The sequence below is a fragment of the Vulpes lagopus genome, chromosome 15 (assembly GCF_018345385.1).
Source record: "Vulpes lagopus strain Blue_001 chromosome 15, ASM1834538v1, whole genome shotgun sequence".
In the NCBI taxonomy this organism is placed as follows: domain Eukaryota; kingdom Metazoa; phylum Chordata; class Mammalia; order Carnivora; family Canidae; genus Vulpes; species Vulpes lagopus.
In genome coordinates, this window is record NC_054838.1 from 23,287,640 (window position 1) to 23,311,942 (window position 24,303).

A 24,303-nucleotide genomic window follows, 5' to 3' on the forward strand; every position below is an offset into this window, starting at 1 on the left:
AGTGACTCATAAGAGTTTTGGAATAGAAAGCAGAAAATACAGGCAAGACTTAGATAGGCAGCGGTAGTTTTGTAGTTCTTATACCTTGGAATTTATGGCTCCTTCCTGGTACAGAATCCAAAGTATTGTAGTGGGAAAAGGTGAGGAAATGAAACCTCTCTTTGGAAGAAGAAACTAACTGGAAGGAAAGAGCAGTGATTATCCCCTGTGAGGACAGTCTTAGAAATTCAGCTTGTTAACTGGGAGACAGGTGATATGTTCACTTGATGGAAGAAGTTAGGAGATTTAAAAAACAAAACCAGAACTCGGACAATTTGCAGGTACTGGGAAATACTTTGACAGAATTTTTTTTTTTTTTTTTTTGGCTCTTCATTAAGATTTGAGGAAATTGAGTTAAAAGTTGCCACTTTGGTCTGTTCGCACTGGTCATATCGTCACTTTGTTCTTGTTTAGATGACAAAGCAAAAACTGAAAACTAGTGTGTAAGAGCAGAAGAGAACGGTAGTCTAAACACAGAAATGTGAAGAGTATATTTTCTGTGACATTTTCTCAGTTCAAGCATCACCCTCTTCTGGGAAGCCTTTCCTGGCATTCTGTCTCCAGCAAGCTTCCATAACACTTATTTGATACTTCTATTTATAGCACACATCATTTTGTATTTTAGCTGTTTATCTTATTAGACTGTGGTAAAATATTTTCATCTTTTTTTAAAAATTATTTATTTATTTTAGAGAGGTGGAAAGAGAGAGGGAAGGAGAGGGAGAATCCAAGCAGACTCCCTGCTGGTGTGGAGCCTGACTTGGGGCTCAAGCTCACAAACCTGAAATAATGACCTGAGCGAAATCAAGAGTTAGATGCTTAACTGAGTCACCCAGGCACCCATTTCTTCTCTTTGTATTCAGATTGCTTGCCACCTAATAGGCGTCCAGTGTTTACTTGAAGGGATAAACAAATAGGGAGCAGCTAAACCTAAAAATTGTCTATTAAAAGACTGATTGTGTGTTCCTGAAATATGGGGCCTAGATAAGAGGACTCATACCGTTCATATGTTTCGTGGTACTTTGGTACCTGACTTTATTCATGTCTACTAGTTCCTGGATAGTTGAAATCAAGCTTTTAGGGAACCAAATTAACAGCTCGGAAGAAATTGAGTATATTATTTTATTGTGATTTTTTTTTTTATTGTGATATTTTTATTGTAGTAATTAACCTAGGAAGTAAGGGTTAGTACTAATGTTTAATTTCCAACAGAGTGCACATCTGTGATTATGCAGTTTGTTGAAAGGTTAGGGGCGGTCTAAGACATTTTTGGAGATTTAACAATATAGATATTAGAGTTAAGGTACCTAAACGTTGTTTCTTAAGAATTTGGTGCGTTTCTTTGGGTTTGGAATTGAACCTAAGTATTTGGCATAGCATGTCTCTACAGAAGATTTTTCAGCCTCTGCACTGTTATCATTTTGGGCCAGGTAATTCCTTTTGTCTCAAAGCTATGTTTTGTATTGTAGGGTGTTTAGCAGCATTCCCCATGTTTACCCATTAAATATCCATAACACCTCCTCCCGGAGTTGTAATAATTTGGAAGGTCTCCAAACATTGTCAGATGTCCACCGGGAGGCAGAATTGCCCTGATTGAGAGATGACTGCTTTTGAGAAAACATTGCCTACCAATCTTTCATTAAATCATACCTTTATCTTGCCTGGTGTATGCTTGTCAAGTCAGCTAATAAATTGTGTCTTGTTAAAGTGTCCTTGAAAAACCCTTAAATTGTAAAAATCTGATATCAGGAAGCTGAAAAGCTGAGAGTCGCTTTCTTTATTTCTGGTAGCCTCCCTTTCTCTGTGATAGAAATCAAGGTTTTGTTTGAAAGGGGATAGGCCATTGGGAAAATCAAGCAATATCTATTTCTCTTTTCGTGGAAGAGGGCAAAAAGAGCTTGTAGTTGAATTGATGTAGTTAAATGTGGTGCTGTGAGATTCCATTATCTTTACATTTCACTGAGACAGTTGATGTCATATGAATATGCATTGATCGGAAGTCTTGTCCCATTGTACTGTCACTGAGAATTGTCATATTGAAGAGTTTGTACTTAATATAAACTGTAATTCAGTTTGTACATAATTGGAATTTTGTAGTAGAGAAATAAAAATTATTAAGATATAGCTCTAATTAGCTAAGTCTGATAGTAAGCCTGTGGGTTATAGGGTAAATTGGAAGATGTGAAACGAGTCCAGCAGATGAATTAGAGGGAGGCTATAGCAACAGTCTAGTATAGCAGTTCTCAACATTTGAAGTTTTGGGATTGCTTTTTTTTTTTTTTTTTTTAATTCTTTTTTTGGGGGGGGGGTTTAAATTTTTATTTATTTATTATAGTCACAGAGAGAGAGGCAGAGACATAGGCAGAGGGAGAGAAGCAGGCTCCATGCACCGGGAGCCTGACGTGGGATTCGATCCCGGGTCTCCAGGATCGCGCCCTGGGCCAAAGGCAGGCGCCAAACCGCTGTGCCACCCAGGCGTCCCTTGGGATTGCTTTATACTTTAAAAAATTATTGAAGATTCCAGACAGCTTTTGTTAAATGGGTTATATCTACTCTATATTTATCTATCTATATTTACTGTACTAGCGATTAAAGTTTTAAAGATTCATTGACTTAAAAAAATAAACTCATTTGTTAATGTAACAATTTTATGAAAAATTACTAAAAAAGTTTTAGTGACAAGGCTGGTGGTGTTCTACTTGTTTATAAATCTCTCTGATGTCTGGCTTACGAGAAGACCACTGGATTTGCAGATCTTTTGCATTCAGACAGGTGGTAAGTTGTTTTGGTTGAAGTATGTGAAGAAAATCCAGTTTCATACAGATGAGTAGATGGAAAAGAGGAATGTTTCAGTAACTTTTTCAAATAATTAAAGATATTACCCTTGGACACTACAAATTATTCTAAAGATTTGTTGCAATATGGAATCTGAAGCCACATTATTGATTTTAGTACACTGTTATATTAAAATTCATTGGTTCGTCTTGCACTTTTTTTTTTTTTAATATTTTATTTATTAATGAGAGACAGAGAGAGGGCAGAGACACAGGCAAAGAGAGAAGCAGGCTCCATGCAGGGAGCCCCATGTGGAACTCAATCCCGGGACTCCAGGATCACACCCTGAGCTGAAGGCAGGAACTCAACTGCTGAGCCACCCAGGCATCCCTGTCTTGCACTTTGAATGGATATTTACTCATGCATGATTTTATGATATCATACATTGGTTATTTAGAAATCATTAGTTGACTGGGTTATGTAGTTCTTTCAAATGTTGACAAATTATACAGTTGTTAACATTTCCACCCATCTTAAGATTTGGGAAGTTGACAAGCTCGTAGTAGCAGACACAATTCTAATTTTCAAATCTGAATAAACCATAGTTTGTCATTTATTCTTTTTTTTTTTTTTTTTTTGTCATTTATTCTTTAAAGTAAAAATGTTCCATGAAAAAAATCAGCTGGTTCAGCTTTCTACTAGGGTAATCACAAGGTGTTTTTCTTTGAGATAGCCCTTGTATTTCCATATACAGAAATGCTTTTGAGTATTTCCCATTTCATTTCAAAGAATAATCAGAATATTAAAAAAAATGTGTACTGAAATGTCAAGAATACAGTCGGTAATTTTTACTGCTTCATCAAAGACATTCAAGTGAAGGTGTATTTTTTGTGTATGCTGTGTGTGGCAGTGAAGAATTCAGTGACTGTTTCACAGTTTCGGTCATTGTCCTGATTCATATTCAGGCTCCAGCAGTTTTATACACAATTGCTTTTGCACTCCAGTGCTGAGGTTAGTACAGCTTTAAGAAAAAAAGGTAAATAACGTCTTAGTATTATTATGAAAATAGTTTTGACTTCATGGACACCCTGGAAGAGGTCTCAAGGACTTTTAGGGGCCTTCAGACCTCGCTTTCAGAATCTCTGATCTAGGAAGGACAATGATTTTTCACATTAGTTTGTACAACTCTAAGCTTTGAAAGCATTCAGCTAGTAGTTTTCTACTACACCTGTTCTTCTTTACTTCAGCCAGAGCAGCTTCTGCTTATGTCTGTTTTATGTATTTGGTTCCATGACTAAAAATATTTGAAAACCACTAATCAAGGGAAGAAAGAATTGGCTGAATTAGGACTCTTTGTTCAGGAAAGAAACAGTTCATCCTTCATGAATGCATGTTGTACTCCTCACTTCAAACCTTAGTTGCTTCCACATGCTCATTTAACATAGAGACTTCTGGTATCTAGACATCTAACCTTTCTTGGTGGTTTAAGCTTCTTAAGAAATAGGTAAATGGATTTGGAGATTAAAGGTGACTTGTTGGGGATGAGACTAGGGGAGTGAGAAACGTGGGAGAAGATGAATGATCAGAGTGACCTCAGTGTGTGTGTGGAGGGGTGTGTGTTTTTGTTTACAGTGGTATTTTATTTTTGTATTAAATGGTCACTAGAAGACATTAAATAAAGTATTGGGAAATAATCTTATGTATGGTGTTCTAGCTATATTTTGTGCAGTCAAGGCCTAGAGTGAGGGGAAATTAATTTGCATTTTTCTAACTAAAAATATTGTAAAAATATTTGTTGAAAAGCTAAACAAAAACCTTTTGGATGTAGAAATTACTTTAAAAAATTAAAAATCTTGAAAAAAAAACCCAACCCACTTTTGAGGAGCTCTAGTTTGAGGCATCTTTGTCCTTCATTGTAGGTGGGATAATCCCTGTTGTTCAATTGTAAACGTAGAGGTCTAAGAGGTTGAATATGTGACTAGTACAGCTACACAGTAGCAAACGGCAGAGTTTTTAAAATTCATTTTTAACTTTTCGAGTTAATTTTAGATTTACAGAGAATTGGAAGTGGTGGAGAGTTTTAAATACAGATTTGTCTTACTGGGAAATCTGATGTACTCCTTCCACTAGTTCTGTCAAATGAGGGTTATGTTAAGGGGATGAAAATGTTACTCAGCATCGTGAGGAAAGAAGCTCTATTAGATAATAAAGATTGTTTTTTAGTGTATGTGCTGCTGAAGCAAGCACAATATAGATTGTTTTTAATTAATTTACACCCTAATGGAAGAAATTGAGCAAAATCCAGATGCTCTTTACTAGAGTAGTAAGTAAACAGCTCATACACTCAAGTGGCAGGTATGACAACATATTGCATAACTAAAAGCAGCTGGGAGGCATTAGTTTATGTAATTGGGTTTGCAAAGGGGAGGGGAAGAGGGTGTGTTTTTATACTGATAAGAGTCTGAAGGGTCTGATCTGGGACAGTCTTTGTGAAATAGGTGAGGCTTGAACAGCAATTTTTATTTTTTATTTTTATTTATTTTTTATTTTTAAGTAATCTCTGCACCCAGTGTGAGAGGCTTGAACTCACAACCCCGAGATCAAGAATCACATGCTCTACCCACTGAGTCAGGCGCTTTAGCAATGTTTATTTATTATTATTATTTTTAAGATTTTATTTTTTGATGTAATTGGTATACCCACCTTGGGGCTTGAATACAACCTCAAAATCCAAGAGTCACACACTCCACTGACTGAGCCAGCCAGGTGTACCTGAACAGCAATTTTTAGAAAGAGAAACTGGACATAGTTTTTAGAGAGAAAAATGAATGTTCTAACAAAGGGAATTGCTTGATCTGGGATTGATCATAGGAAGGATACAGTAAAATGAGGATAGCAGGTGATTTTGCTGGGCTGTGACATTAGATGATTAAGACTAAGCTAACTTCTCAGAATTCTACCTAACTCTCCTATCCCTCCTCTCCTGGTCAAGGCAAAACTCAACAGTCATTTTTTCCATTCAATTTAACTATGGGTGATAATTCCTGCCTATTCTAGTATTTTGTGAAAATTAAACAAGAGGATATATAAAAACGTACTTTGTAAACTGGGAAGTACTAGTTCATTCATCTAACAATTATTTATTGTTTTTGCTCTTTACTGAGTTTGATACAAAGGAACTCAGTGAAGTGGAAAGGAAAAATTGCTTCCCAGTTGTGTAACTTTCTGTTGTCAGAGAGCAGCAGCTTGCTTAGTCATTCAGATAGCACTTAAAACTGGCAATTGCTGGGTTGTTACCATGTTTCAGGGTCTGTCCACCACTTTGCTGGAAGAAAACTGGGTTTTGTCATTGTTCCCAGAGTTCATGAAGCTCACAAAAGTTGTATGTTATATCAGTTTATTAAGCTTCATATGGGGCAGTGGGGTAATACTGGACAATGGTGTCTTATTAAGGCTACTTCTTTCTTGTATCTGACAGTCTGTTTTTTGTCTTTTGTGTGTGTGTGTGTGTGTGTTTTAGATTTTATCTATCTAGGGGCGCCTCTGTGGCTCAGTCAGTTGGGAGTCTGCCTTCAGCAGAGGTCATGATCATAGGTTCTTTGGATCGAGCCCTGCTTGGCAAGGGGCCTGCTTCTCCATCTCCCTCTGCCTACCGCTCTCCCTGCTTGTACTCTTTCTTTCTCTCAGATAAATAAAACCCTTAAAAAAAAAAAAGATTTTATCTTCATTTGAGAGAGCAAAAGTCTGTATAAGGTCGGGAGGGGCAGAGGGAGACAGAGAAGCAGACTCCCTGCTGAGCAGAAAGCTGGATCGCTCAATCCCAGGACCCTGAGGTCACCACTTGAGCCACAAGTGGCCCTTCTTGTTTCTGACAGTCTGAATTATTAATTAAAAGATTGAGCACAGGGGCATCTGGGTAGCTCAGTCAGTTATAAGGCCTGACTTGATATGGTCTCAGCTCAGGTCTTGATCTCAGGGTCATGAGTTCAAGCCCTGTTGGGCTCCATTCTGGATGTGGAGCCCACTTAAAAAAAGATCAGCACAAAGAATGAAGTACATTTTTTAAGGGCATTGTCTCTTTTTGTATAGGACTATTTCATTTTAATTTTTCTTTCTAAAAATGTCATCAAAAAATTGTGATGAGTATAAGTACATTCAATCGTAAAGAAAGTGGTTAATCTTTCCAGGAAAGTTCATCTAGGCCACATAAATTGTCAGTCCATAAAGAGCAAGCAATTATCTTTCTGATGACTAGAACTGTCGTGTTTGCCAGAGAAGTGTCTCTTTCCCCTGATAGTGCTGGATTAATATGCCAAATTTTGGTTTTATAGCTTCCTTATTTATAGTGAATGCAAAGTCATTTTTCCCATTAGTTGGCAGTGTTCTTTCTCTAGGAGCTCTAGGTGCTGTACACATAGCTAATAGTCAAAAGTAGCTTTATGATCATGCCTCAATTTCACCATTTGTAAAATAGGGACTAAAAATACCTGCCTCTTTGGATTCTTGGGAGGTTTATATGAGATAATTTGTAAAATGTACTTAGGCATTGCCTGGGACATAGTGAAAGTTAAAATGTTAGCTAGTATTTCAGTTTGGGCAAGGTTAATATATTTGAAAGGATAAAGACTTGAATGTGTGCAGTGCCTTTAAATGTGTGTGTTTTTTTTTTTATTGCCTTTAAATTTGAATGGATTTAGAAGTTCCACACATAGCAATCTCTAGGATTACTTCTCCCCCCATTTTTTTTAAGAGAAAGGGAGAGCACAGCTGTGAGTGGGGGAAGGGCAGAGGCAAAGGAAGAGAGAATCACAAGCAGGCTCTATGCAAGCAGGCTCCATGCTCAGCATGGAGCCAACTCAGGGCCCAATCTCACAACTCCCAAGATCGTGACCTGAGCCGAAATCAAGAATCACACGCTCTACCAAACTGAGCTAGCCAGGTGCCCATACTTTTTTTTTTTTTCCCCAATGGAAAAATAGAGTTAATTCAGATACCTGCATTCTCTAGATCTTTTGTTGCTGCCGTTAATAGAAGAAATAAACATGATAGAAAAGTTTGGGTCCTCTAAATTCTTTGCCCCGTGTCTCATTTACCTTCATTTCTCCAGAGGCAAGCACTTTCATATATTTTTCTAGTCTCCCTCTTTACTCTTACTATGTATATACATATCCGTAAATAACAGTGTATTGTCTTTTCTATTTGACGTAATCTGCCAAGTGTATCTTTTTGCAATTTGCTTTTTTTTTTTTTCATTTTCATTCTTTTGCTTGAAATAACTCTCAAGGGTAACTTTGTCCAAATGTTCTGGTGGTGTCCTCATCTTGATACCATATCCTGGGTACATATGTAGCAGAGTGCTCTGGTTTGCTTGTTTAGCTGGATAATTTAAAGTTAGTGACACCTACCTATGAACTGATAAGTACATTTATGAATGCTTACCATATGAGGGGAGCTGGGCTTTGGTGTTAAAATATTAAGGCCAGATAGGATAGGCATACAAATGCCATTTTTACCTGTGCACTGTATTTATCTGGTGCCCTTTTCTTTTCTTTTTTTTTTTTTTTTTTAAGGTTTTATTTATTTATGAGAGACAGAGAGAGAGGCGCAGAGACACAGGCAGAAGGAGAAGCAGGCTCCATGCAGGGAGCCCGACATGGGACTCGATCCCAGGTCTCCAGGATCAGGCCCTGGGCTGAAGGCAGCACTAAACCGCTGAGCCATCCGGGCTGCCCTGGTGCTCATTTCTTTTCTTGTCTTTCTAGTCCCCCAAGATCCAGTTCACATTCTAAATCTCCACAAATTTTTCCCTATATTTCCTGCTCACATTCTGACCTGATTTTGACTTCCTGTGTGTTTTCTGGCACTTACTGCTCTTTCAGTTTTAAACGTGTGCGTCTTCTGATTATTTCAGAAGTTACAGACTCAATCTGTGGGGCCACGCAGCTGATGGAAATGAGTGATGCTGGGTGGTGGGTATTGTGGTACATTGTAAATTATGTTTTACCAAGGTGGGGAGGGGCAGTTGCTACTGAACTCCAGACCATTAATGAATAATGACAGCTCCTAGTTTGTTTAATCATTATGTTTCTTATGAGAGGCCCCAATCTGTTTTTCTGACATAGCCTATTTTATTTTTTTTGAGATTTTTTTTTAAAGATTTATTTTTATTTATTTACTTATGATAGACATAGAGAGAGAGAGGCAGAGACACAGGCAGAGGGAGAAGCAGGCTCCATGCCAGGAGCCTGACGCAGCACTCGATCCCGGGACTCCAGGATCACGCCCTGGGCCAAAGGCAGGTGCGAAACCGCTGAGCCACCCAGGGATCCCCTAAGATTTTTTTTTTTAAGATTTTATTTATTCATGAAGAGACACACACACACACAGAGGCAGAGACATATGCAAAGGGAGAAGCAGGCTCCATGCAGGAAGCCCAATGTGGGACTCCATCCCAGGATCCTGGGATCATGCCCTGAGCCAAAGACAGATGCTCAACCATTGAGCCACCCAAGGCGTCCCTTTTTAAAAGACTTTTAAAATTTATTTGATAGAGAATGAGCTGAGAGAGAGAGAAGCAAGCCCCCTGGTGAGCAGGCAGTCTGATGCGGGGGACTGATTCCAGGACCCTGGGACCATGATCCAAGCTGAAGGCAGATGCTTCACCAACTGAACCACCCAGGCACCCCTGACATAGCTCTATTTTAAATGTGATCAGCTAGTTTGAGATAATATATACATATACATAAACATTTCTGCATACATGCATACACATATATGTGAAATATACCGTATATATATAACAGGCCAAACAACTGTTTGCTCTTTGTATTCAGCCATTTTGTGATCTCTTTCTTTTTGTAACTTCTTAATTAAATGACAAATTCTATGAAGAATCTTCCCTTTTATGGTTTCCTTTTGTTCTAAGAAGCCATCAAACTTGATTTTTAAGTTAGAAGTTACTTCTCAAATAACTTGATCATACAGCCTGTGTTTATTTTTATTTTTTTTAAAGATTTTATTTATTTATTCATAGAGATGCAGAGAGAGAGAGAGAGAGGCAGAGACACAGGCAGAGGGAGAAGCAGGCTCCATGCAGAGAGCCTGACGTGGGACTCGATCCTGGCACTCCAGGATCATGCCCTGGGCTGCAGGCGGTGCTAAACCGCTGCACCACCAGGACTGTCCACAACCTGTGTTTAAAAAACACACTAGTGGAGGTGCCTGGGTGGCTCATTCAGTTAGGCTTCTGCTTTCTGCTTGGGTTATGATCTCGGGGTCCTAGGATCGAGCCCTGCATCAGGCTCTCTGCTCACTGGGGAGTCTTGTGCTCTCTTTCTCTCTCTCAGATAATACAATCTCTTAAAAAACACACATTAGTGGTAATTGTCATTAATTTAGAAAAGGAGTACACTTGACCCTCAGACAACAAGGATTTGAACTGCACATGTCCACGTACATATGGAATTGTTTCAGTAAATATGGTACAGTACTCTAAATATTTTCTTTTTTATGACCTTTCTTTTTTAATATTTATTTATTTATTTATTTATTTATTTATTTATTTATTTATTTATGAGAGACAAAGAGAGAGAGGCAGAGACACAGGCAGAGGGAGAAGCAGGCTCCATGTAGGGAGCCCGATGTGGGACTCGATCCCGGGTCTTCAGGATCACGCCTTGGACTGAAGGCAGGCGCTAAACGCTGAGCAACCAGGGCTGCCCTAAAAGCCCAATTTTTACACTTTGTGACACCTGTTAAATTGGCAAGGCAGGAAACTTCAGATCTCATTACTAAGAGAAATGGTGATTACATGAAATAGAGCCTCTGGTTCCAAGAAAAGCCTTTCGAAATACAAATGTTTACACCCCATCCATTTCTAGAATAGGGTCTGAAAGGATCGTATTTTGAAAAATTTGCTGAACTACTGGTTTCATTGAGCTTTGTTTAATTGGAATTCTTAAATTCTTGGATGTTGGGATAAAGAACTGTGTGTTGGAATTTTTTTCCTAGAGGAGTATAGGGAACAGAATGTTGATTTTTGTAAAACCATTAGGTATTTAGGGACATCTTCATGTTTTCCAAAGTTGCACAAAAAGTTTTGTTTATTAGAATAACTAAGTATTAAAGGGACACCAAGACATTGTGGGGAGCACCTCTCAGTGTTGTATTTAATTCTGTTTTATGAATGAAGTATGATTTTACTAGAAGAAAAAACTGTTTCATCATGTGTATATAATAGAAAAATCATCCTACCTGTCACAAAGTCCAGATAAGCATGATTGGCTATTTTCTGAGACTTTAGGTTAAAAATACATAGTTTACTCAGTATTTTCTTGTCTCCTGGCTGATAAATGGTAGTGGATATCATAAGTTTAAGGAAAATTTATCAGAGGGACAGTGTTTACTTTTTTTTAAAAGATTTTTATTTATCCATTCATGAAAGACACATACACAGAGAAGGGCACAGAGACACAGGCAGAGGGAGAAGCAGGCTGCATCCAGGGATTCTGACATGGGACTCGATCCCAGGTCTCCAGGATCATGCCCTGGGCTGAAGGTGGCGCGAAAGCCCTGAGTCACCGGGGATGCCCCAGTGTTTACTTTTGAATAGACTATACCTTTAACTTGTTTTTTATACAGATCTGGGATAGGGAAGCCAAACTTCTCTTTTGTACTTGTTGGAACACTTTGGTCCAACTCATTAAGTGCATAGTTTGGATACTGGAACGGAATCATTCATATGAGGTGGGGGATTTTCACCAAAAATTTTCTTTAATGTTCCCAAAGATAGATAAGTAGGGGACCAGAAAGATGGTCTTAAGAAGTAGTCTCAGAGAGTGTCAGGGCACCAGAATCTCTGAGATTTGGAGATGGGATGCATAATTTAAAGAACATTTTTTTTTTAAGATGTTATGTATTTATTTGAGAGAGAGAGAGAGAGAGCCCAGCCTGCATGAATGAGAGAGGGAGCGGGAGGGAGCAGGAGAAGGAGAGAGGGAGAAGCAGACTCCCACTGAGCAGGGAGCCCCATGCAGGGCTCAGGCTCAGACCCAGGACCCTGGACCCTGATAACCATGACATGAGCTGAAGGCAGACACTTAACCAAGCCACCCAGGCACCACAAAGAACATTTACTATTACAGCATTTTATATACCAAAAAAAAAAAAAAAAAGGGCAAAAAAACTTTACAGTGCAAACTACAGAAAATAAAGCCTGATGAAAATTTTAACTTCTCAGGTGGTTGTGATAGGAGAGTATCATGGTAATTTTTAATGGTTATTGTGCATAACCTCCTAGATTGGCATAGTGGACCAGAAATCTTCATTAAAAGGGAACTTTATTTTTTATTTATTTATTTTTTAATTTTTTTTTTTAAGATTTATTTATTCATAGAGACGCAGAGAGAGAGAGAGGCAGAGACAGAAGCAGCCACCATGCAGAGAGCCTGATGTGGGACTCGATCCAGGGTCTCCAGGATCATGCCCTGGGCTACAGGCGGTGCTAAACCACTGTGCCACTGGGGCTGCCCAAAAGGGAACTTTAAAAAAAGAAAAAGAAAAGAAAAAAGGTCAAAAAACATTGTTTTGTTTTTTTGCCACCCCTTGAAAGAGTGGGTTTTTTTTTTTTTTTTTAAAGATTTTATTCATTTATTCATGAGAGACACAGAGAGAGACACACACAGGCAGAGGGAGAAGCAGGCTCCCTGCAGGGAGCCCAACGCGGGACCGATCCGGGGTCTCCAGGATCACACCCTGGACTGAAGGCGGCGCTAAACCACTGAGCCACCCAGAGATCCCAAAAAACATTGTTTTTAAAGGGAAGATTGTTGATGGGATCTGAAGTTTAACCTCACATTATTGTACTAATAATTCAGCCCAATTTTATTTTATTTTTTTTAAAGATATTTAAGAGAGTGTGCACACGAGCAGAGGGAGAGGCATTAGAAGAGGGGGAATGCAGGGCTGGATCTCAGGACCATGACCTGAGCCAAAGGCCAATGCTTAACCCTTAGCTCAATTTTAGAAAATCTTCTATCATACAGAGTTTTAGGATATTGAATGTGAACATTATGCTATAGTTTGGATAAATTTGTAAAATACATTTTTTTGAAAGAAATATGTTGTATTCTGTGGTCTTTAAAAGGTGATAATTTTTTCTTTCAGCTTTCTGAAGCAAAGACTCATTTTGAAGATGTTTAATAAGTCCTTTGGAACACCCTTTGGGGGTGGCACTGGTGGCTTTGGCACAACTTCAACATTTGGACAGAGTAAGTTTTACAAAGAACAAAAGAAGGGAAAAAACCTAAGTTATTCTAATGAACAACAAATCCATTCTGATGGCTGAAATAAACACAAGGAATATCAAGTGCTGGCAGAGGTGGGGAGAAGAAGGAACCCTTCCTTGCCCACTCTTGGTGGGGATGTAAAATGGTGCAGCCACTGTGAAAAACAGTATGGAGGTTCCTCAAAAAATTAAAAATAGAATTGCCCGATGATCCAGCAACTGCACTACTAAGTATTTTACCCAAAGAATACCAAAACACTAACTAGTGTGCATAGGAGTGCACTAAGATATGTGCACCCCTATGTTTATTGCAGCATTACTTGCAATAGCCAAGATATGGGAACAATCCAAGTTTTCATAGATTGATGAATTGATAAAGAATATGTGATACACACACACACACACACACACACGCATGTAAAGTGGAATATTCAGCCACATAAAAACAATGAGCTCTTGCCATTTGTAGCAACATGGATGGGCCTAGAGGGTATAATGCTAAGTGAAGTAAGTCAGAGAAAGACAAATACCATATGATTCCTCTCATGTGGAATTTAAGAAACAAAACAAATGAACAAAGAAAAAAGAGGCTAAAACACAGACTTTTAAATACAGAGTCCGAAACTAATGAAACTGAAATGAATGTAACACTATGTGTTAATTATACTTGAATAAATATTTAAAAAAACAAATCATTCTGATTGCTTTAGATAGGAATTTTTTTGTTTTGTTTTGTTTTTTAGGATTTTATTCATGAAAGACACAGAGAGAGAGAGAGACACAGGCAGAGGGAAAAGCAGGCTCAATGCAGGGAGCCTGATGTGGGACTCAATCCTGAGTCTCCAGGATCACATCCTGGGCTGAAGGCAGTGCTAAACCGCTGAGCCACCGGGGCTGCCCAGGAATTTTATTCATACTTTGGTCTTATAACAAGTTCTCTGATAAATGACCAGATAAGATCTTGTTAGAAATTTCTAAGACAATAGAAATAAGTTCTGAGTTTTCATGGTTTTTTGATCATTCATAGAAAGTCCTTGAATTTTTTTTTTTTTTTGAGAGTGAGCAAGAGTGAGCATTTTTTTTAAATTATTTATTTATTTATTTATTTATTTATTTATTTATTTATTTATTTATTTATTTATGATAGTCACACAGAGAGAGAGAGAGAGAGGCAGAGACACAGGCAGAGGGAGAAGCAGGCTCCATGCACCGGGAGCCCGATGTGGGATTCAATCCCGGGTCTCCAGGATGGCGCCCTGGGCCAAAGGCAGGCGCCAAATCACTGCGCCACCCAGGGATCCCAAGAGTGAGCATTCATATGAGCCTGGCGGGGGGGGGGGGTGGTGGTTAAGGAGATGGCAGAGGGAAAGAGAAAATTTTTTTTAAAGAATTGATGTATTTAAAAAAAAAAGAAAAAAAGAATTGATGTATTTGAGAGAGAGCACAAGCTGGAGGTGGGGGTGGGGAGGGTGTGGTGGGACGGTGGGGGGAGGGCAGAGGGAGAGGGAGAAGTAGACTTCTCATTGAGCAGTGAGCCTGACGGGGCTCTATCCTAGGACCCTGAGATCATGACCTGAGCCGAAGGCAAATGCTTAACCTATTGAGCCACCCAGGTGCCCCTTCTTATCCTTTTCTTTTTTTTTTTAAATAGGCTCCACACCCAATATGGGGCTTGAACTCATGACCCTGAGACCAAGAGTCACATGATCTACCAACTGAGCTAGCTAGGTGCTCCCCCAAAATATTTTTATTAACTGGTTCTTGTAGCAAAAAGTTAGTGTGTTAATGATTTTTATTTTTTTTGTGTTAATGATTTTTAGACCAGGAAATAGTCTCTTTATATTGTAGTAAAAAAAATGCAGTTATTGAATAACTGCTGTGAGATTTGTTCTGAATAATACGTGACATTCAGAAATAAAACTGTTAAAATGCCGAGATCCCTAATACCCACCAGCCCTCCTAAGATCCACTTCCCTTTCTACTCAGTATTGTACATGATACTAGTTGCTTGTAGCAATGCTTATTAATTTACATTTAAACTTATAGTTTAAAATTTTATACTTAGACAAAAGTAAAAAAAATTGTATAATGAACTCTCATGTACTTATCTCTCAGCTTCAGCAATCACCATTTTCCCAGTCTTGTTTTTATCCTTCTCTCTTTAGGGGAAGAGTATTTGAACAGAGTATTTTAATGCAAATCCCCAGAAACTTTTTTTTTTTTTAAAGATTTTATTTATTTATTCATGAGAGAGGCAGAGACATAGACAAAGGGACATAGGCAGAGACATAGACAGAGGGTCCTTGATCCCAGGACCCTGTGATTACGCCCTGAGCTGAAGGCAGATGCTCAACCTCTGAGCCACCCAGGCGTCCCCAGAAACTTTCTCCTAACTGGTGGGGATTTTTTAAAAGTGTAACTTCCAAACTTCCTTAATTATATGTAATAAAAAAAATACAATAGAGTAAATTTTTTTTTTAATATTTATTTATTCATGAGAGAGAGAGAGAGAGGCAGAGTCACAGGCACAGGCACAGGCAGAGGGAGAAGCAGGCTCCATGCAGGGAGCCTGACATGGGACTTGATCCCAGGTCTCCAGGATCAGGCCTTGGGCTAAAGGGGGCGCCAAACCGCTGAGCCACCCGGGCTGCCCTTTTTTTTTTTTTTTTTTCAACTCTCTTCTGACCTTTTTACTTTTCTTTTAAGGATTTTAGAAAAATTATTTATCGGGGGGAGAGAGCACGTACAAGCATGAATGAGGGGAGGGGCAGATTCCCCACTGAGCAGGGAGCCCAGTGCAGGGCCACGCTCTTGACCCGGGGATCATGATCTGGGGTTAAGCAGACACTTAAGCAACTGAGTGACCCAGGCACCCTACCCTGCTTTTGACTTCTTAAAATACTGTGTACATCTAGGTCCTTGGCTTGTTAACAAACAGTGCCCGTTATAATCACTTGTGGAATTGTTTTTTTTTTTTTTTTTTAAGAGCATCTTTTCTTTCATAGAACTATGAAACTAGCATCTTGGTTGGAACCTCAGCATGTATATTTTGAAAAACCTTCCCAAGTCATTCTGATGCGTTCCTCTAAAAAAGAACCATTCATCCCATTGACTATGGAATGCATGATGCCTGGAAAGAACTTAACACTTTCATTTTTTAAAATTAAATATTTATTTATTTATTTATTTATTTATTTATTTGAGACAGAGAGAGAGGCAGAGACATAGGCAGAGGAAGAAGCAGGCTCCATGCAGGAAGCCCGATGTGGGACTCAATCCCAGGACCCCAGGATCACGCCTTGAGCCAAAGGCAGACGCTCAACTGCTGAGCCACCCAGGCGTCCCTTTAATTTTTTTTTTTAATTAATTAATTTTTTTTTAATTTTTTTTTTTTAATTTTTATTTATTTATGATAGTCACAGAGAGATAGAGAGAGGCAGAGACACAGACAGAGGGAGAAGCAGGCTCCATGCACCGGGAGCCCGACGTGGGATTCGATCCCGGGTCTCCAGGATGGCGCCCTGGGCCAAAGGCAGGCGCCAAACCGCTGCGCCACCCAGGGATCCCTTTTTTTTTTTAATTTAAATTCAATTTGCCAACATAGAGTAAAATGCCCAGTGCTCATCTCAGGTGCCTTGCTAACACTAATTTTGATTACTTATTTTTGACTGTAGCTCAGATCACTAGTTATCTTGGCACACCTTTTTTTTTTTTTTTTTTTAATCCTGTCAACACCTCTTTTTGTTTTTTTCACCTGGATCAATGAATAAAATGTCTGGCTCAATTTTAACTCTATAATTTGTAGTCTGGTGGAATTTTGAGAAAGTCGTTTTCAGATTAGACCCGTGATCCTATTCAAACACAGAATGTTAGGAAATACTAAAATCCTTTTCATCGGGTCACCTGATTTAGATTTTATTTTGACCTTGGATTTTGCTTTTTCAGACACTGGGTTTGGCACTACTAGTGGAGGGGCATTTGGAACATCTGCATTTGGTTCTAGCAACAATACTGGAGGCCTCTTTGGAAATTCACAGACCAAACCAGGTAGGGGTTTTACCTGGATTACAGTTGGTTTGTTCATAGCTGGTATAGGGCTTCAGTTCCAATCCATCTATTTAATTGTTTTTTCCTCTTTCCATCTCCCCAGGAGGATTATTTGGTACTAATTCATTTAGTCAGCCAGCTACTTCCACAAGCACTGGCTTTGGGTTTGGCACATCAACAGGAACATCAAATAGCTTGTTTGGAACTGCAAGTACAGGGACCAGTCTCTTCTCATCCCAAAACAATGCCTTTGCACAAAATAAACCAACTGGCTTTGGAAGTAAGTAGGAGGACATCATTGGACTTCTGCATGCAATAATTTGATTTGCTTATTGAATGCATTCTTTCTTGTTCTTTTCCTGTGTTCCTTTATCTCCTTTTTCTACCAGACGGCAAAAACATTCAAAATGTATTGAAAAGTTTAATAGGCTGGAAAGGAGATTACCTCTCCAAGAGTGGAAATCTGAGAAGCACTAGTATTTTAAGGGGATATGCAGAGGAAGAGGCTCCTGATATAGAATGACCAGAGATTGGGTGAAAAGCCAGGTCACAGTAATGTCTTAGGTGTTAGGAGAATTTCAAGGAGAAATGCATGTGGTCAGCCATATTGTACTTCAAGGGCACCTTCTTGACTCTGATTCACATTAGGTACAAGACACTTTTATTTTTTTAATTTTTAATTTTTTTTTTAATTTATTTATGATAGTCACACACACACAGAGAGAGGCAGAGACATAGGCAGAGGGAGAAGCAGGCTCCATGCACCGGGAGCCTGACGTGGGATTCGATCCAGGGTCTCCAGGATCGCGCCCTGGGCCAAAGGCAGGCGCCAAACCGCTGCGCCACCCAGGGATCCCTACAAGACACTTTTAAAGCAGGAATGAAAAAAAAAAAAGCAGGAATGACAGATAGTGAATGTGACATGGTTACTCTTCCACTCCATATCTATCCTTCTCCATGGCAGATGTTTTGTTGTTTTATTTAAGTGGGCTCCACACCTAGTGGAGGGCTTGTACCTACAACCCTGAGATCAAGACCTGAGCTGAAGCCAAGAGTCAGATGCTTAACTGACTCTTAGTCAGGTGCCCCCATGGCAGATGTTTTCAATGGATGGTTTCTTTCTCTTTTAAGTCTAAATGTGGCCTAGGGGTGCTTCTCCAGACAGTACATTGAGATAACCACTACTAGCTAAATAGATATGCTGTGTCTTTTGATGCATTCCCAGTGCAAAAGTATAGCAGAATGAAAAGTCAGCCAGCTATCAATATTTCACAAAGGAAAAGTTGTGGCAGTATTAAAGTATTTTAACCACGACAATATAAAATGCAATTTAAAATGCTAATTCAAAAGCACTTGAATTAGTTTACTTGAAACCATACATTAGGACATGTTTTTAGAAAAGAAATAGTTTGTCAGTGAGAAATCACATTCCCCTTAAATTGGTAATTAAGGTGTTATTATTAAATATTGGCAGATAACCTTATTTCTTACTGATATTTCTGCACCTATGTATAACTTCTTGAGAACCAGTATTTCTCTTACTATGAAAGCATATTCCTTAGATAACAATTAAATTCACTTTTACGTAATTTTTTGAAAATCAGCTTTTTGGAAAAGTAAGACAATCAGGATTTATTCTATAAAATAGTCAACATGTCTACTAATTTTTCTAAATTATTTTTCTGGGCAAAGTTATGTATTAACCTGTCTGGTTCACCTAATAGGACTTTTGAACTTTTTGGTTCTTTGTACATGTTCATATTAACATATATAAATAAAATATACTGTGACCCCTGTTGAATTCAAGAGACAAGTTCATTCAGCATGTAATCTTATCAAAAAAGGAGAAATGAGATGAAATTTATGATGAAATAGAGTATTTCTTTTCACTTATCTTCCATGTTGGCCCAAGAAGAACTTAATAGACACTAGCTGACAAAAGAATTCAGATTTTGTTTCATTTCAAAGTTGGGAGCTTAGAATTATGTATGTGTCTTAAGAAATACCTGTTTGAACATCCTTACTAGGGAGACTTTTTTTTTTTCTTTTTAAAAAAGATTTTATTTATTCATGAGAGAGACAGAGAGAGAGAGAGGCAGAGACATAGGCAGAGGGAGGAGCAGACTCCTCGTAGGGAGCCTGATGCAGGAATCAATCCTAGGACCCCTGGACCACTACTTGGAATGGAAGGCAGGCGCTCAACGACTGAACCACCCAGGCATCCTGCTAGGGAGACTTGAAAAATAGAAAAATTGAGGATGTAAAAGTAATGCTGCTATGGCATCATAGCCCAATTCCAAGATAACTTACAGATTCTTAAATACTTAACTGTTGCCATCTTCTTTTTCTTCCTAATTTACAGATTTTGGAACAAGTACTAGCAGTGGGGGACTTTTTGGTACTACAAATACAACCTCCAATCCTTTTGGTAGCACATCTGGCTCTCTCTTTGGGCCAAGTAGTTTTACAGCTGCTCCTACTGGAACCACTATCAAGTTTAATGTAAGTATTTTCTTCCAGTCTTTGTGGAATATATTACCCTTCCATTTGTATATATCTCTTTGTAGGATGAATTGTAAGATTTCTCTCTTACAGTTATGCACAGTTTAGTCTCATTCTTCTTGAAAGATACGTTAAGAACAAAATCTGTAAATATTTATATGGTAGGTAGGAAAAGTCATGAAACATAAATCTTGATTATATGTTTTTGAATCATGCTCAACCCAATCAAATTTATATTCATAAGGTTGATTGCAATAGGTAGTATGAGGTTGAACTTGTATTTACTGCATTCATAACTTGCTTCTGAATGATCAGCCATTCCTTACATACATAAAGGAACGAGGGGGCAAACTAAAAAAAATATTGAAAATAGGGTCTCTTTAAGGAGATAGAATAACTCATCAGTATTCCGTTTGCCAATGAAAAATAAAACTTTTGATGAAACGGCAAATGGGGCAATAGAGTTTAATGTTTTCTTTGGTTTTTTTGAGAGGACTTGGTAGAGGGTTAGAGTAGAAGATTTGTTAATGAAAATGTATGAAATACTACTTGATGCAAGATACCACTTGATGTGATTGATTGGGAGATATTTAGAATAGGCTGGAGTTGCAATTAGCCTAAAGAAAACGTGGGAAAAATAGGTCTTGGTTTAACTTCTTGTTAAAACTTATTCTAGGAAATGAAGAATTTCTCAGGTAAGGTGGTGAAGTCCTAATACTAAATTTAGAAACCTAAATTTAAAATAAAATTAAATATAAATGATAGTGAAAAATATTGTGTATTATCTCTTGGAAAGTACAATAATTAAGAAAACTGACAGTACATGTAGAAATCTTTTAGTTATAGATTGTTCCTTTTTCCTCATAAGGTTATAGGGAAAAAAATCCAGGCTTCCATATTTTTTTTTTAAAAGGATTTTTACTTATTTGAGAAAGACAGAGCAGAGAGGGAGAGGGAGAAGCAGACTCCCTGCTGAGCGGTGAGCCCACTGTGGGGCTCAATCCCAAGACCCTGAGACCATGACCTGAGCCACCCAGGCCTGAAGTCCCTTAAGTGTATTTTAGCAGATAATTAGATAGCTTAGTTATGGGCTTAATGCCTGTGATAACAATTATTGAGATTGATTTATTTAGATAACCTTGACGTAAGGAGAGGAGAGATCAGAAATACAATATATTTAATTAAGTGCCCTTGAAACTATCTTGTTTAGCAGAAGACCTATAAGACTGGTTACTGTAGAGTTCAGTGATTAAAGAATTGTCTTTGAGATTAGGGATTTAACGTTTGGAATTAAACATTTGCTTTAGACTTTCAAATTTGCCTTTATCAAAAAACAAAAACAAACAAACACAAAAAAAAACAAATTTGCCTTTATCTTCCTTTGCAGCCTCCAACTGGTACAGATACTATGGTTAAAGCTGGAGTAAGCACGAACATCAGTACCAAGCATCAGTGTATTACTGCTATGAAAGAATATGAAAGCAAGTCACTAGAGGTCAGTAAAATGCAATACAGAATATCAGCCTAACCTTTTGATTCTATTGGAAGGCAGCTTTTAAAAATGTTTTATTTTTAAGATTAAGAGATTCACACTGGGTTTATGTAAAAAAAAAAACTAGTGACATTTTTAAGTAAGCTCTATGCCCGAGATTAAGAGTCACATGCTTTCCTAAGCCAGCCATGCGCCCCACAACCAAATTCTTTTTTTGAATTAATGTATTGTTTATACATTTCTTGTTTTAGACAGGGCAATATTTAGCTTGTATGTTCTGGTATGGTTTTATTAGTCTATTGTGATTTTATGTTGCTCACTCACATTCCACCACCCCCCACCCCCGCAAAGGTAACCACTATTGTGACTGCCCATGTTGTCCTCATTTCAAACTTTATACAGGTGGAATCTTACATTACGTACAAAGCTAAGTTTGTTTTTCCACATTGTGAGATTTATCCATGGTATTGCATGAGGTTACAGTTTGTTCATTCTTATTACTAAGTGATAGGTAGTGTGTTGTATATTTTGAGTGTTACCCATGATTGTAGCTTTTGTTTCTTCTACATCCCAAACTGTACTTGCTTTATTGGAGTATATAGAAACATCCTGACTTGTGAGACAAAACTGTTAATGTTAAATTTTATCCCTTCTTGCCCTAATTTTCTGAGACCTCTTACCCCACCCTAGAATCCTTGGATAATTTTTACATTTGGGGTGGGAGTAGATAAGTTTATTATATAGCATTCTATTAGAAGAAAGCATTATTGTTTTTAAGAGATAATTAAAATTAAGATATGGTTGGTCCTTTGGTCTGTAGTTTTAGTGATTGTGGTATGGATTTTAATGTCTACTCTACATTATTGACAGTGTTTTTCTGTAATGATATTGTTAATGTTCTGTAGTTTCTGGTTTTTAGTCATGGTTCCTATGTGAACATGGAAATTGAATTCTAAATTTTAAGTATTTAGTTTCCTAAATAATTTTTTGGGCTGCCTTTTAAGGTGGGAAATATGCTTTTCTTTCCTCTAGGAACTTCGTTTAGAGGATTATCAAGCGAACCGGAAAGGCCCGCAGAACCAAGTGGGAGCAGGTACCACGGCTGGCTTGTTTGGGTCTTCTCCAGCCACCTCCAGTGCAACAGGACTCTTCAGCTCCTCTACCACTAATTCAGGCTTTGCATATGGTCAGAACAAAACAGCCTTTGGAACTAGTAAGCACTTGGCATCATATTGAGCCATATTGATGAGGGACAGACAACTATAAAAGTAAAACATAATTGTCATTTTTTGATAAATGCTATGGAGAAAAATAATTCAGGGGTGGTGGAGGAATAGTGTGTCTGATATGTGTGTGTGTGGGGGGGGGGAAAGAAATAGTTTTAGATAAAGGTGGTTAAAAGGTACTCACTTTGGTAAGGTGATCTTTGAATAGTGACCTCTCAGAGGAAGGCAAAAGATAAAGCTATACAGATTTCTGTTGGACGAACATTCCAGCCAGAGGAAGCTATAAGTCTAAAAAACCCTGAGGTTTTTCCAAAGTGATAAAGACCAAGGGGAATTATTGAAAGATATAGGGGCTATATTTTATGGAACTTTGTGGACCAGTGTCAAAATTTGAATTTTTGAGTTGGAAACCCATTAGAAGGTGTAGAAAGAGGAGTCATATAATGATGAATGAAGGGTCATCTGAAGGCTGCTATATTAAGAGTAGATTGTGGTAGGCAGCTCTTTTTGCTCATGAGTCCTGTCCCTATGCTTTAATAAAACTACATTTTTTACAGTAAGGGGGGAAAAAAGTGTGATAGCTACGTTTGTGAGCATAGCATAACCTAGAGACTTGTCAAGTCACTGTGTGGTATACCTGAAACTAATATAGTTGTGTGTCAACTTCAAAAATTCCAGAAAAAGGAAAAGATTGTAGGGAGCAAGGGTAAAAACTAATCAGTTATAAAAGCTGTTGATTCATTCACTTGAGAGATGATGAAGGTGGTAAAAATGTTAGATTCCGGACCCAGTTTGAATATAGAACTGGTGGGATTTGCTGATAGATTGCTTTGATTTAGAATGTGAAAGAGGGAAGTTTATGGTGAAGACTAAATTACTTTATACAAATGTTACTTTTCCATAGATGTTATATATATGTGATAAAAAGCTCATGAGACACAATAAAGTCTGTAACCAAAGGTATCTTTTCCTCCTCTAGCTGCCGTTTTGCTTACATAGAAACAAACAAAAATTAGACTTTTTTGAGATCTTTTAGAGAGATTTATACACACCCAAATATACAGATAAATACATGTTTAAGTGGCATTTAACATTCATTTCAATCTTGGTATTCTGTGGTGTGGTTTAGCCATATATTTATTATCAAGTACAATGTAGCCTATGCTGGATATATAAAGAGAAAGCTTCTGTTCTCAAGAAAAATGTAATCTAACAAGGTTAAAATACACTTAATAGATTTTAAGTGTAGTGTAGTATCCTTTAAAACAGAATAAAGTTTTGGACTTACCAAGGAAAATCACAAAGCCCAGCAAGGGTTCTTGGGGTCAGAGTATTATTGTAGGAATTAAAGTCTGAACCAAATCCTAGTTAGGTGAAAACAAGATTGGGAATGAAATGGTTATCCAGTTTGAGTAATGACTGAATGTAGACTAATTTATGTATATAATCGAGAGTTTTAAGGCTGTTACAGTAACTGAATAATGTGAGGTTTGAGGGAGGTTTTCTTCATTTATTTTTACTTTATTTCTTTTTTCTGAAAGGTACCACTGGATTTGGAACAAATCCAGGTGGTCTCTTTGGCCAACAGAATCAGCAGACTACCAGCCTCTTCAGCAAACCGTTTGCCCAGGCCATAACCACCCAGAACACTGGCTTTTCCTTTGGTAATACCAGCACACTAGGACAGCCAAGCACCAACACCATGGTAAGGAAACAGGCCCTTAATTAAACTCCACACCGTATATTCATAGAGCTAAGTAATGAGACTTCTAATCATGTCAAACTAGCAAGCTCTACTTCTCCTGTAGTTGTTAAGGATTGATGGTATATAGAAGAGGAAAGAGCAAAATATAAATAATTAAAACCTAGATTCTAGTGCAAGCTCTACTTTTTACTCATTGAGAGGCTGTTGTGCAAGTCACTTATTCTTTCTGAGC

At 38.0% G+C, this 24,303-nt stretch overlaps 1 protein-coding gene across 3 annotated transcripts in view; it reads left to right on the plus strand.

The window, feature by feature from the left end:
• NUP98 (nucleoporin 98 and 96 precursor) overlaps nucleotides 1-24,303 on the plus strand; it is a 121,952-nt gene that overhangs the window by 1,236 nt on the left and 96,413 nt on the right. For all 3 annotated transcript variants that reach the window (XM_041730007.1, XM_041730009.1, XM_041730008.1), the window contains exons 2-8: nucleotides 12,979-13,082; nucleotides 17,045-17,146; nucleotides 17,250-17,426; nucleotides 19,509-19,648; nucleotides 21,036-21,143; nucleotides 22,173-22,353; nucleotides 23,908-24,071. In XM_041730007.1, the coding sequence (XP_041585941.1) occupies nucleotides 13,007-13,082; nucleotides 17,045-17,146; nucleotides 17,250-17,426; nucleotides 19,509-19,648; nucleotides 21,036-21,143; nucleotides 22,173-22,353; nucleotides 23,908-24,071 (948 nt within the window). In that variant the 5' untranslated portion in view covers nucleotides 12,979-13,006. The remainder of the gene's footprint in view (nucleotides 1-12,978; nucleotides 13,083-17,044; nucleotides 17,147-17,249; nucleotides 17,427-19,508; nucleotides 19,649-21,035; nucleotides 21,144-22,172; nucleotides 22,354-23,907; nucleotides 24,072-24,303) is intronic.